At 42.1% G+C, this 13776-nt stretch overlaps 1 protein-coding gene and 1 long non-coding RNA gene across 11 annotated transcripts in view; one reads left to right on the forward strand and one right to left on the reverse strand.

Moving 5' to 3' along the window:
* LOC132908170 (mucin-2-like) overlaps positions 1-13776 on the forward strand; it is a 304671-nt gene that overhangs the window by 285515 nt on the left and 5380 nt on the right. For 8 of the 10 annotated variants that reach the window (XM_060961891.1, XM_060961890.1, XM_060961892.1 and 5 more), the window contains 11 exons: positions 289-329; positions 1946-2104; positions 2632-3705; positions 3989-4107; positions 4187-4347; positions 4553-4824; positions 6786-7026; positions 9701-9841; positions 11887-12081; positions 12634-12696; positions 13156-13424. In XM_060961891.1, coding sequence (XP_060817874.1) covers positions 289-329; positions 1946-2104; positions 2632-3705; positions 3989-4107; positions 4187-4347; positions 4553-4824; positions 6786-7026; positions 9701-9841; positions 11887-12081; positions 12634-12696; positions 13156-13424 — 2735 coding nt within the window. The remainder of the gene's footprint in view (positions 1-288; positions 330-1945; positions 2105-2631; positions 3706-3988; positions 4108-4186; positions 4348-4552; positions 4825-6785; positions 7027-9700; positions 9842-11886; positions 12082-12633; positions 12697-13155; positions 13425-13776) is intronic. The other 2 variants (XM_060961893.1, XM_060961894.1) reach the window with 2 other exon arrangements.
* LOC132908233 (uncharacterized) lies at positions 9849-11912 on the reverse strand. The gene is made up of 3 exons (XR_009658336.1): positions 11604-11912; positions 10189-11492; positions 9849-10096 (listed from the first exon to the last, which is right to left on the reverse strand). It is a non-coding gene; the product is annotated as an uncharacterized LOC132908233 (long non-coding RNA).

Here is a 13776-nt window from a genome sequence, read left to right on the forward strand (position 1 = left end):
CATGTTATCCGATCGTCATTGAATATGGAATAGGATATGGTCACCTTTGTGCTAGGTGGATAAGATTCCACATAAAATACTCGAAAATTTGATCAAGTTAGAACTTTGGTTTCTTGACAAAGTTATGGCACTCAGAGTATTAAAAAGAATAAAGTTGCAGAAAACTTTTGGCAGTCACTGTGCAGCCAGTAAAAATCTTCCTTACAGAGTTATTTCCCTCATACTTTTACAATCCACTAAAACCTGTGTGTTACGACCTTGCTTCATAATTCACTGCTGTGATTTCAGCCTATCCGGTTGTCCACGGAAGGATAAACTAACGCCTGAGAGTAAGTAGTCACAGACCGGCACCATTACTCTTACTTCTTATCGTAGTTACATAGATGCATCTTCTTTTTGCGAGACTGCCTTTTTCACGCGACAACGGAGCAGGGGAGTGGCAAGAGAACGATCGTGAACGGCTATAATTATTTTCCAGCAGTAGTTTCTTTTAAATCGGGCTCAGGATCTTTAACCTACGCGATCAAATCTCAGTACAAGTTTCGCGAATCGATACTGATTTTCGTTTACGCTTACGAAAAATTCATTCGACTAAAGTAAAAAGTCTACACGCGGTATGTTGACATTTATTAATAACAATTGGAACAAAAAATGGAGAAAAAGAATGAAAACTGGACCTCTTCAACTTCGTGCATTGAACGAATCGACGAAAGAGTACGGGCTCGTTTAACTGTGCCCGTCTATATGTGTCTATGTGTCTGTCTATTTATATTCTTTGTGCTTTTCGTTTGCGGGGTAGAGAGCTTTATTTATTGCGTTTCATTTCCGTTTTAATTTTTACCGTTATGTTTGTAGTTTAATTATAGTAGAGAATTTATCACCACACTTGAACTTGGTTATGTTGGCCGTACCTACGAACATCTGGAGAACTCGAGACACGGACGGTGCAAGACTAGCCGGTATGCGTGTGCAAGCACGCCGGATCCGAACGGAGGGTCTTGTGCGATTGAGTATAATTAAAACGGCGACTACACACTCTTGTGATACGGTTCCCTATATCAAACAAACTATGCTTGTCGACTGATCCCGTAGAACACACGAGAAATTTCACCCTGTAAAGTGATCGAAACGGTGAAAGATCATTGATTCATCGTGGATCAACAAAGTTGTAGTCATCTCTCACAAAATGTTTATCATCTTTTATTAATTCCAAATTTAAATTTAGATAAATTTCGTCATTGAAACATTGAAATTTTTAAATATTCATTAAATATGCATAGTTCATTTTCATATGAAGATCAATAAATATCAAATATTTTAGTAATTTAATTTTTGTGTGATTCTTTAAAATACTCGCATCATGTACACGATATCTGTCATACGAGAGACCAACATTATTCCCAATATAACACGAAACACACGACAAGTAATCTATCGAGGTACACAAGAATCGCAAGTTGTTGTCTTATAATTTTGTCACTCGATTATGTCTTTACTTGAGTTTCTCTCTACCCGCTCGGTATACTTGATTGTACTATTACACATTTGATGTGTATATTTCATCCCGTGACGTTATGTACCCCACCTGTCTCTTTTTCTTTGTTTCTCTTCCTTTACTTTCTGTTTTCTCCTCTAATTTTTCTCTGTATACTATACACAACATCTCTGACTACGTGTGTAACATTGATCGAAGCTAAACCAACGCGATCGAAATGTGTCAGAAAGAAACGAATCGTGTTGCCAACAAAGATGATAATTATACTCAACGCATAAGAAAGAACCGAGCTTAAATCCATAATAGCTCGATGCTACCGATCGTATCTTAGTGTGCGTGTATACGTATGTATGGTCTAGCGATAACTTAATCGAAACGTAATAAGAAAAGATGTGGAGCGAAAATAGCAGCGTTCTATAACCACGTCACGTGTCTCTGGGTTCTCTACAGTTCTGGCGATGCATGAGACTATTTTGAAATGCCCGACGCCTGGTTGCAACGGCCGTGGCCATGTCAGCTCGAATCGGAACACGCACAGGAGCCTATCCGGATGTCCCATTGCCGCGGCCAATAAGCAGGCTGCACGCGAGGCACGACACAAGGCTCAAGGTAAGGCGGCACAGCGGCACTCCAACGTGCCTGGAATTCGCCCCAAGAGAAAATCCACGGATGGAGCCGCTCCGTGAAATCGGATCGGGGCTTATAAGCTCCAAGACTACCGCGAAACTAATCCTCCGATCGTTCCTCGATAGCTCTCGCGTGAACTTCTACCAAACCGAATATTCGAGGGTACACATAAGCCACATCGTTTTTTGTCAGTAGCTATTGTCGAGTAACTGTCATTGCTCTATGCATTTTAATTTGCAAAGTTTATCAGCATGGTTTCTGAACGACCCAGTTATGAAGGACTAAACTTTTATATTCATAGTTAAATATTTTATCTATTTCAAGAAAATTCAGAGATACAGAATAATTAGACTCACAGAAGCATGTTACTCGCAAACATTCGTTCGAAAGTTTCTCAATCTTTTCTTCAATTGAAAAGTAACCATAACCAAGTAAAGATACCAATCTAGTTTCATCACGATATTAATGACGATAAAAAATATGTGATAACCATTTCGTTTTCGCGACAGTGTCCGGAATTCCTCCAGAATACATCAGTACGAACCTGTTGCCGCCGTCGATGGATAGCAAGAGCTACTCCCAGTACGGGTCCACGGCACAGGACACAAAACCGGTGCTAAGCAGCCTGACCTATGACTACTACACGACAACGAAAAGCACGGGTATCAACGTGAAACCTCCGAAAACACCGGAAGAGAATCCCTCATCTCGTACGACCAAAGTAGTCCCTAAAACCGAGAATATGACTCCGAGTGGCAGTTGCTGCAATACCCTGCCATCCAGAGGTCAAAACACGACCGACTTACTGGTACCAAAGACGGAAGAAACTGCTTCCTGTCGAGTGAATTCACCGCCACCACCTCCACCACCCACAGTACGGCCAACGTACGACTCGTACATGAATCAGGATTCGAACTCTTCGTCGATGTCCTCGATGGATGCCATGGGGTCTCGAGGATCTATTGGCGCGACGATACATCATCCTACTCAGCATCCGACGCATCACGTGCTGCCTATGCAGCCCACGGTCGCATATCCCATGCCAATGGTCGAGGATACGAGGATGAGTCATCAGATGTCCCAGAGATCTCCGTACGAGCCATCAGCCATGATGGCCGCAGCGGCGGCAGCTGCTGCTGCGGCCACCACCAGCGAGGAACTTTATCATCACAGATCGGCAGAGCACGCGAGAGCCTACATGCATCCTGGAGCGAGCAATATAGCGCGACCAGTTGTCACTTATTCCAACGAGATCGCAACCGCGAGGGGATATGAGAACGCAGTAGCCAGTGCTGCGAATCATCGACCGTATGACCCTGGCACCACATCTGCTTACGAAAGATATGATACGCAAAGTTGCGCACCGATTCAGTCACAACAGCAGCAGCAACAACAACAACAACAGCAGCAACAGCAGCAGCAACAGTTGCATTCTAGGACGAATATGTATTATCTGGGACAGACTGGAATGACGCCTGAGGAGCAAGAAAGAGTGTATCATCAGGAGGCTGCGGCTGCTGCACAGCAACATCAGATGGCGATGGCTGCTGCTACCGCTGCTGGAATGATGAAGACCGAAGACGGTGAATTTCTTTGTTATTATAATTTACAATTATACTAAATTATACTAAATTCTATGTATAAGAACATGAACCATTTTTACTTGAATACAAATTAACGTTAACGTATGTTTAATTTTGCTAAATTTTTTCCTGAATAATGATAAATTCGCAGTCTGAAGTGATGTATAATTTGGATCTCGTAATTTATAGAAATGTTGGACGTGTAAATCACAGGATCTTTTTAGTTGGAAACTTAAAAATGTTTACAATCATACAATTTTTCATAATGATCTTATATTTACAGTGAAATGTGTCACAGTGGCGCAAGTTCAGCAAATGCAGAAACCTGGTGGCCCTCCAACCTCCCCAGGTGGTTCGGTAATGGATTTGTCAACTTCCAGCGTCACTTCGACGAGTCCACAGGTAAATATCTACATACAAATTTTCAAGAAACCAAGGTAGAACTGTGCAAATTTAAAAAGAATGATGATAATTATTACAGGCTCCACCGTATGGTTCCAACAGTCTCAGCCCTCAATATGGCGGTGGTCAAACAGTAGGTGGAAGTCCCCAGGCTGCAGCGAGCCCACATTTGACTGCAAGTCCTCAGGTTCCCAGTCCTCAAGGACAAACCCTTGATCTCAGTGTCAACAGGCTTCATAGGTAATTATCATTTGATCTACTATTCTCTTATGCACAAAACATTCTTTTTAATCACCCTTTATACATCAAATTTGGCCATTCATTTTAATACACGCGGAACAAGATTAAAATTATTTTAATTCGACGAATATTTTTCTTCTAACGCAACCAGAATACAACGAGAGGGAGAGATATTAAATCGTACATCATCTTCATCTGATTATAGCGGCGCGCCAAGTCCCCAATATCCAACCGGCCACGGAGAAGCTGTGGCGGTTCCCGTTGGACCTGGTTTCCCAGCACCCAGACCAATCGAGGAGCAAACCGAGCCCGTGGACTTCTCGACGGCAAACGAGCCGGTCAATTTCAGTGGGGGTCCTGGAATCAGGCCTGTGCCAGGCTTCCCGCCACCCGGTGTGCACGTCACGGCGTACAGTCGGGAAAGCACCCCAGACAGCGGGGGTTCCCACTACATGGACGCTTACCGCGATCCCACTGGTGAGCTATCACTGTTTATCACTTAACTTGCCAGATAGTTCGTCATCGATCATTTGGAAACGCTTTATGACCCCTGACTGTTGTATTCCTCATCTCTATTTTATCTATAATTGTTGGTCGTTTTCATAATAATTAACGATTCAAATATTGAAAATGATAATTTTTAACGGAGGTATAAAATAAAGGGTGCTCCCCTTTTTCTATCTTTTTAGATTTAAATGTTTTTTTAAATTTTAAAGATGAAATCTGATAACTTTCGATTATTGTGTAATAAATTATTACATTCTTTAACTATTAATTTTTTAAACATCCGCTACCGAAAACGAATAATATTAAAAAATTTCAAACCTTCACTCTTCCGCGTCATGCAGTAAAAACTCTAGCTGTGGTGCGATTGAATGCAAAGAAAATCCAACGAGTCTCGTGTTTTAAAACCCGTCATCTTTCATCGCGTAGCATCAGATGCTGTTACACGCGCCGACTAGAGACACCGAAACAAATTACCTGGAACGGGTAGATAAAACTAACACGTACATAGATCCAACAAAGTCTTCGGCATTCTAAATTTCGACAAGCACATATACTTGAAACATACGCGACGCGTCAGCTTGACTACATGTAACGGACGAGCGAGGAAATGCATGGACAAGGGAAAAGAACAAAGAGCTCGACGCCCTCGGGGGTCGGACGGGAGAGGAACCGAACGAGAGAGCGATACGCGGTTACAACCGTCGAATAAAAATTCGCCAGAACAGTACATGACTGCCATAATAGGCACCTATGGCCCCGACTCTCATTTTCCTCGGTCTCTCTGTGCCTTGGCATTCCAAACCTACAGCAGCCCATTTCCCTCGTCCCTGTCGTCGTTTCTCCTGCTCTCGCTGTGTATACCCGCCCCTTTCCTCTTTCTCTCATCCTCTTTCGCCGGCGTGGATGTGCACCAAACCGGCACCCTTCCTACCGGACCACCTCCCTGTGGCGGTACACGACCATTGTTAATTATCAATATTTCGCGTACACGTAGCCGGCAAAAGTCCGGCGCGGCCAATATTGTGCGGACTCTGACGCTGGGGAGTAGTTATTGAAATTGAAATATTCGAGCACACAGCCGGCATGTCGAGTTCATTCGTTCGTTCGGCGTCGTCGTGTTCGCGCGTCGTCCACGTTGCCAGTACACCGACGCTCTTCGTCCGTCGGCTATTTGCACTGCAGACGAAATGAATTCTTGCCGGTAAATAAACGCGTAGATTTTACAACGGTTAATCAAGCGACGCGTCGACCTTAACGGACGGTTTCGACCTTTGCGCCACCGAACCTTTGTCCTGCCGCTTTCGATTGCTTCATCCCCTTCTTTTTCTTTTCCGTGTTTTCTCGTTTTCTTTTATCTTTATTTTTGTATCGTGGTTCTTTTGTTTCCACGGTGAAAGAGTGACTTCTTTATTTACTTCATTATTGCATCCCGTTACCAGTCAAGAGATTACGTAGGAATGAGGTGGGGATTTTCATAAAATTGAAATTCGCCACGCGTCTTCTTCACCAAAGCGGAGCATTCGCGCACGTGTTCATATACTCGCGTTGCTCCAGTTTTTAGGCCGCACCGTGTTTCTTTATTGTACGTTTTCACCGAACGCTGCTGGTTTGATATATGTATATATTCGAACTGCAAGTTTGACAAGTATCCGCGTAGCTTTATAGATATTTCCAAGTTCTAAAATATACCTCTATACCGAAAAGTAAATAAAGAATGGTAAATATGTGGAGAACGAATTAAATATTAACCTCGTTTAAACTAGAACCTTTTATTTCATTCAAAACTTTTATTATTAAACGACATTAGGATGTAACAGGGATTTTTTAATCTTTTAAATTTCATATTTATATTTATAAAACATTTTATATACAATATTCTATTGTAATCTTTCATTCGACAAGATTACATTATAAATATTTGTCACTTTCAGGTTATGGACCGATGAGCCCGCACCCCGGATACGGAATGACAGGCGTTCAACCGGAATATCCTGGGAACACGTATACCCCCTACCCCACCGCAGGCTACAATTGTGGCGGGACTTATCCTGGAGGTCCCGTAACTTCCGGTTACCAAATCCCAGCTGGCTACACGCCGACACCCTGCTATAGTATGCCACCTCCGCAGCACACAGTCGGACCTCTCGATAAACCTACGGGTAAAGACGATAGGTAAGGAACTCGACGATCTATGTACTTTCCAAAATAATACCGCGCTCGTGAGAAGACGTAGGGCGTTTCTGGTTCATCGGAAACTCGATACTGCCATCCTTAGAGACACTGAAATTATTCAATATCGAAATATTATTATTAATTAGTGTTTTAACGTTTTCCCTGTTATTTTAATTGAATTCGCATAAATTCAAATAAGTAATATACGACATGAAGAAACTTAACATTCCAAATTAATATTTTTAACTTTAACTTCTAAAGATTCCTGATCTTTATTATAATTAATTTGACTTCCAAAGAAAATTGATGATTGATTTCTTTATTACTATTATTCTCAAAGTAAGAACTTAAGTAAACTAGATACTGTGCAATCCTATAAATCTATCTAAATTATACTAAATATAAATATAGATTTATATAAATCTGTACTAAATTCAAATTGATTACCCAGAGAAGCCCTGTAGCCCTGATCGTTGTAAAAATTGATCTCATTCAGTAGAGTAGGACGGTACAAGATCAGACCACAATGAAACGTCCCATTATGGTGGTACCCATGTTGTCCAATGAACCGGAGGAACGTCCACGCGTCTATTAAACGTGCATGCGAGCATCGCACATTTTGGTACTTGCCTTGCGGAAAGGGTCGCGCGAATCTCTCTCGCGAATGTATACGTATATTCGCGGCTGAAAAGGCACAGGAGGCAAAATCGGTTGGTGGCGGTGGCGGCCACTAACGGCGCAGAGGGAGGCGGAGATCGCGCATACCTACCTCCATTTTGTTAATTAAAGTAATTACTCTTCGTACCGAAAGTGCCAACCTTATTCTAATTGACGTAAAGCTCGGCGGTACAGTGGAGAAGGCGCGGTTCGGCGCATAAGGAGAGGAGGTGGAACGAGAGGCTGCTGGAAGGGGAGCCGCCAAGGGTGAATAAGGTCGAAAGAGGAGGTGGGGTATAATCAGTTGCCACCGCACTGGATTATGGGGCGAGACCTGCGTCGTCCCATCGAGGTTAGACCCTTGAAATGCACCTCGGATACCTCGGGCAACACTGGTTTCCTCTCTTTTCTAATCTCCGCCCATGCCCTGAAATTCCGCGCGTCCGTTCGACAACGTTACCCAAATTCTTCGAGAATGTTCGCGTTTATATATTAAGTGGTAGATCGTGGAAAAGTTGGAGAAATCATATTTAAATTAAGCGTTCTAAAATAGTTGTCTAGGGTTTGGATATACAGGCACCTAGAATGTTTCAAAATTGCGAACTCGTACAAATAATAGATTGTTTTTTTAATAAAAAGTAGTTCTTTTAAACATAATTATATGTAGTTAACCTTTTTTCAACAGTTGCGCGTATAGAACACTTTGGAAGTTGCAGTCTTGAAAAAGATATTTTATTAGTTTTAATGATTAATACGGCAATTTTTATATGTTACATAAATTTATAGTGTACTAGGAATTTAACATCCGCAGTAGATTAATTTTTATAACGATAAACTAGGAAGCAAAGAAGCGCCATTCGTTCTCGAATTTTTGACTTTACTAATACTTACTATACAATTCTCATTATGTCCTAATCGTATCATCTTATGAATCGTAATCTTGTCAGAGATCCGTCATCCCTTCAAAACGTACGAAATCATACGAAACAATAAAAAATGAAGTTCATATCATTCTAAGACATGCTTTCAAGAGCAATTACCTCACTCCCCTCCATAGACAATCTTCGATTCGTAATAGAACTCGTAATAGAAGAACTTCGAATAACGGAAACGCGACTTATGAAGGTCGTTGGTATGAAGACAGAGAAGGTTGGTGGTTAGACGGAGCCTGGGAAAATACACAAGGCAGAGCATTCGGGGCGTACCGGTGAATTGCACTCAAGTCCGCATCCGTCGGCTCGGTTGGCCGGCAATATCGCGGCTACTCAAGGGCCATCGAGGTTTTCGAGGCTTCTCATAGCCCAGCGGTAGTTCGTTCATCTACGAAACTACGAGGAGACGAGAGAAAAAAGCAGAAGCAAACCGCTCTCTCGTGCTCTGATCCGCATATATTCCTTCCGCCTCCTGCTCCTGCTGCTGCTGCGCCTCGTCCTTTCTCCACCGACCGGATGCCGAACTTTTCGGGATATTTTTTCTCTCTCTCATATGTCGCTATGACACCCGCTGTCCGTGCACGGCAACCTCCCTCTCGCCCTGGCCGAGAAGGAAAAGTTGCGGAGCGCAATAAAACTTTCCGGTTGCTATCCCAGCTCTGTAACGACGCGACGCAGCGATTGCGTTCTAGCCACGCTCGTACCCTGGATGTCCAAAGTAGTGCTATTCCAACTGAGCTTTCGAGATTAAAAATCTCCTATCGTTTATTATCTTCGTTGTTATATGTGTAAAATTTTGATTGGATCTGACGATAATAAGTGAGCGTTCGAAGGAAAAGTGGTAAAAGTGACGATATCTTTATTTAAAAAAAACTGTGTTGATCTAGACAAACATGATCTTTTCCACTGTTCCATTGAGTTCCTCGAACATGTTCTCCATTTATGATTCGACATGGGACTATGCGCTGGCATCCATCGTACGACGTAGTGAGTGAACGCGTATGAAAGAGTTATTAGGTGCAGGCATACGAGAGACGAGCGATCGCGTTGGGAGTGTCTTATAGTGTTGATGTTGTTCGGTGCAGTATGAATATGAGGCGGCACTCGTTGAATTTCGTGCCTCGGCCCGCCCCTCGTGGTCGCGATGGCAAGGAGCTGATACAGTGCCCCACGTCGTCCTGTGATGGCATGGGTCATGTCTCGGGAAACTACGCTACCCACAGAAGGCAAGGCAGCATTGACATTGACACTGACATTTTACATTCGACGACGTCATCCGATTATGTATAATTTATATATTGATATAGCGATGCAGCACGCACGCACGCACGCTCCACATATCATACACACACATGAATACACACATATTCATACATATAGGAACCTTGCTACACAATTATTCCCCTGGTTCTCCTGATTGAATCGATCCAACGTAAAAATTCCTTGATAGTAGTTCGATTCCTGTTAAAGTACTTGGCATCCTATAGAACACACGCGTAAAGTCACACATATCGACATCCTTAAAACACATTCAAACATTGAAAGCGATTTCTCACAAAAATGCGAAAATTACATGGATGGGTTTTTTGCATCAATGCATATTGGTGGTCCGTGGCGTAGTGGCTTCTTAAGTGTTTTGTGACACTATATCATTTTTATCTAGAACATTCCTTCACCCCCAAGTTCCTTGCTAAACCGGTCTTGTAGTCCTTACTCGATATTGCTGTTACCATATTATACGTGTGAACACCCGTTTGATATAAATAGCTATTTTTACAAATCATTTTGTTTCCTTTTATTTTTATTCCACGATCTTTCTTCTCTTTATATATCCTTTCTTCTTCCCCAATATAGTTTCTCTTTGCGTACCTTTTTCACGTACGTAATTCCTCCACACCCCATTTGCCTTATCGTACGATATACTATAACCAAAGTGTGTAGATGAGTTTCATGTTGAATGAAGCACCACTTGCTCCCTGTTTCGACCCGACCCCTACGAAAAGGGATGGCAAAATCATTAAGACGATCGCCGGTGAAGAGCAGCTTCGTGCTCGTGCAAAGATACGATGCTTCCACCAGTTTGTCTTGAGCTCTAACTGTAATTAATATTCATTTTCATATACGCATCTAAATATATATATAAATATATATTATACGATCACCGAACCCGCCTGTTTAAAAACCGCTTCGCCAGCCTCGAGTGGGCAGCTTCGTAGCGAACTGTTGCCAATGACCATGTCAGAGCAGAACCGTAAGGAATAGAAAAAAGTGAGAGAAAATAAAATATAACGATAATTGTAACAGTCACAAAGGTGCACCGTATCCGGAAGCGTGTTGCACGGTTGTTTAATTATAATCATTTAATTATAAACACAGAGAAAGACAATTGGCAATTGACGAGTTTCACTGGGGTCAGGTGTGAGTGTGCTCCCTGCTCTCCTTTTCAGTGTTCCTAGAGTAAGGCCAACCTTGTATTGACATGAACTTAAAACGCGATCGATCGATACGAGCGACACCTCATGAGTGATCCAACTGGAACACGGCGTTGCCATTTGCATGCTATCATATGTGTATATAATTATGAATCGTTGATTGCCCGTTTCGACTGCGAGTCCACCATTCACCCAATAGATCCGAGGGAAAAGAACCTATTGGAATCAATACGATATCATTCAAAGTCATGTTTCGAGAGAGAATGGAAACGTGTCATTTCACGACACGAGCCTTAAACCTTCCTGTACAATGTCTTCGTTCGAACTGGACGCAAGGCAAGTTGTCCAAGATTGAATCGCGCTGAAGGCTGCTTCTTTTATAAAACCATTATTAATATGTAAGCAGTCCGTGTGGATGATCTCGGTGAGCAGAATTGTCTTGCTCCTTTGACGAATAATAAATAACAACAGAAAATCATAATGCAATAGAACTAACATTTGTCGAACGATACTTTGTAATCTCATCGAGATCTTCTTTTAAATCGTTTAATAGTACCTGAGTATCATATCTGGTACCTGAACGTAAGTACTCGAGACTTCTTGGCAACGTCGCGTAAATTGCATGCGATGTGTTGCTGAAGCCATCGTTGGATGTTTCTGAGGTGTGCGTTCGTGATCCTGACCATGGGGATTCCTGCGCTACTTATTCATTCTACCTGATATATATTGAATAAAACAAGATTGTTGAAACATTTTCTAACGAAGTGGAAGTAGCGCAAAATCGTCATGGTATATGTAGACCAAGTTTAAAAGAGCAGAAATTTTTGTTTCCTTTACAGCTTGTCTGGTTGTCCGCGAGCCGATCGTTCCCAGATCCAAGCGCATTCTCAAGAGCTCAAATGTCCCACACCAGGATGCGATGGTTCGGGACACGTGACCGGCAACTATTCGTCTCATAGAAGTTTGTCCGGTTGTCCAAGGGCTAACAAACCGAAAAGCAAGCCCCGAGATGGACAGGATTCGGAACCACTAAGGTTTGTATCATTGACATTCTACTAATCCTCCAACACTTCAAAATCGAATCAATCCTTCGATCTCTAAAACTTTAAACTAAAACTTTCAAATTTCCATATTGAATAGTTTTCTATGAAAATCATTGCAAGTAATCACTGCTCTGAAACTAACATTGAATCAGTGCAATTCACTTCCATAAATTTGATAAAGATTAGTGAGAAAGATAGAATGGGTTTAATTGAGTGAGCTTCTAGTCTCTTGCGAACTCTGCAACTTGTGTTATACATAATCACGATCCCAATTTGCGTTTTCACCATGTTCGCACGTTACACGCAGCTACGTGGATATCTTGCTGACCGCATTGCACGTGCTAAGATCCGCTAGCAGACCGAAAAGGTCGTCCCATCCCTTTCAACGCGGTGTCCCTTAAACCCTATTCGCTTCCTAACGCAAAGACGAAGACGCTGACTAATAACCAGCGGTTTCCGCTCGTTTCATGCTCGCTCTCTCTATTTCTCTGTGGATGGATTATATGGTGTTGGTAATGGTGGTGTTGGCATTTCGTGCTACAGATGTCCTATTCCCGGTTGCGATGGCTCTGGCCATGCCACTGGCAAATTCTTGTCGCATCGCAGGTAAGATTTCCTCGCGATTTTTGTGGAAGACCAAATATTGTAATTATGACTTACTGAAAACTTTAAAAAGGAACTTTTTTCAAAATTGAGCGTTTGAAATAGTACTCGTAATTTTAAGAAAATGCGAGACTCGGGATAGCTTCATTCCTATTATAAAGTATTTGCAAAAAAATTGATTGAAAAAGAATATTTCTGATAAATTTTATTTCAATTTTGCCAGTTAACAGAAACTAGGCAGTTTGTCTAAGATTAACGTAGTAGATCGAATTCAAACGAATTACTTTTAACCAACAAGTAACTTTGTCCAAGTTACATTTCTGTTCGATGGTAGTGTCTCAAACTAATTTTGTTCTTTTGCCACAAAAAAAATTGGCGTTTCTTATCTTCCTTATTTTCAGTAAGAAGGTGTTTTCTATGAAACGACATGTCCTTAATTACGATAACAACGACTTGTTGCAGCGCATCGGGCTGCCCCATTGCAAACAGGAACAAGATGCGTGTATTAGAATCGGGAGGTACGGTGGAGCAGCACAAAGCAGCGGTGGCCGCGGCGACAGCGATGAAGTTCGAGGGTGTGAACTGTCCCACGCCGGGCTGTGATGGAATCGGTCATATAAACGGATCGTTCTCTACTCACAGATCTCTGTCCGGTTGTCCGATAGCCGGTCACGCGGTAAAGAAGCCAAAGTTCGAAGACATGTCGACCATGTACAGCAAAGGAATCACCGGTGAGGATCAAGCTGCCTCAGATGTCGTTCATGTCTTCGATTATCGATGCGTGTCGTTATTAATCGAAGAATAAAAAGCAAAAAGAAAAAAGAAAAGGAAAGCAGATCGGTTGGCTCTTCGTGAACGAGTCGTCGACAATTGATACATATTATTAATTGAAATGTTCGCTGTAAATTCGAAATATCTCATTCACGTCGAGCTAATGTTGCGACATGTGATTGCCTACTACAGTGAGTAGAAGCAAAAAATTGTAGAGTAGGCATGATTATTACAAGTTTGCCTTTTTATTCTTTTCTCGCGCCGTACTCGTCCAATATAATTTCTTTTTCTTTTCTTTTTATTGACTTTCAT

The sequence above is a fragment of the Bombus pascuorum genome, chromosome 6 (assembly GCF_905332965.1).
Source record: "Bombus pascuorum chromosome 6, iyBomPasc1.1, whole genome shotgun sequence".
Classification (NCBI taxonomy): Eukaryota; Metazoa; Arthropoda; class Insecta; order Hymenoptera; family Apidae; genus Bombus; species Bombus pascuorum.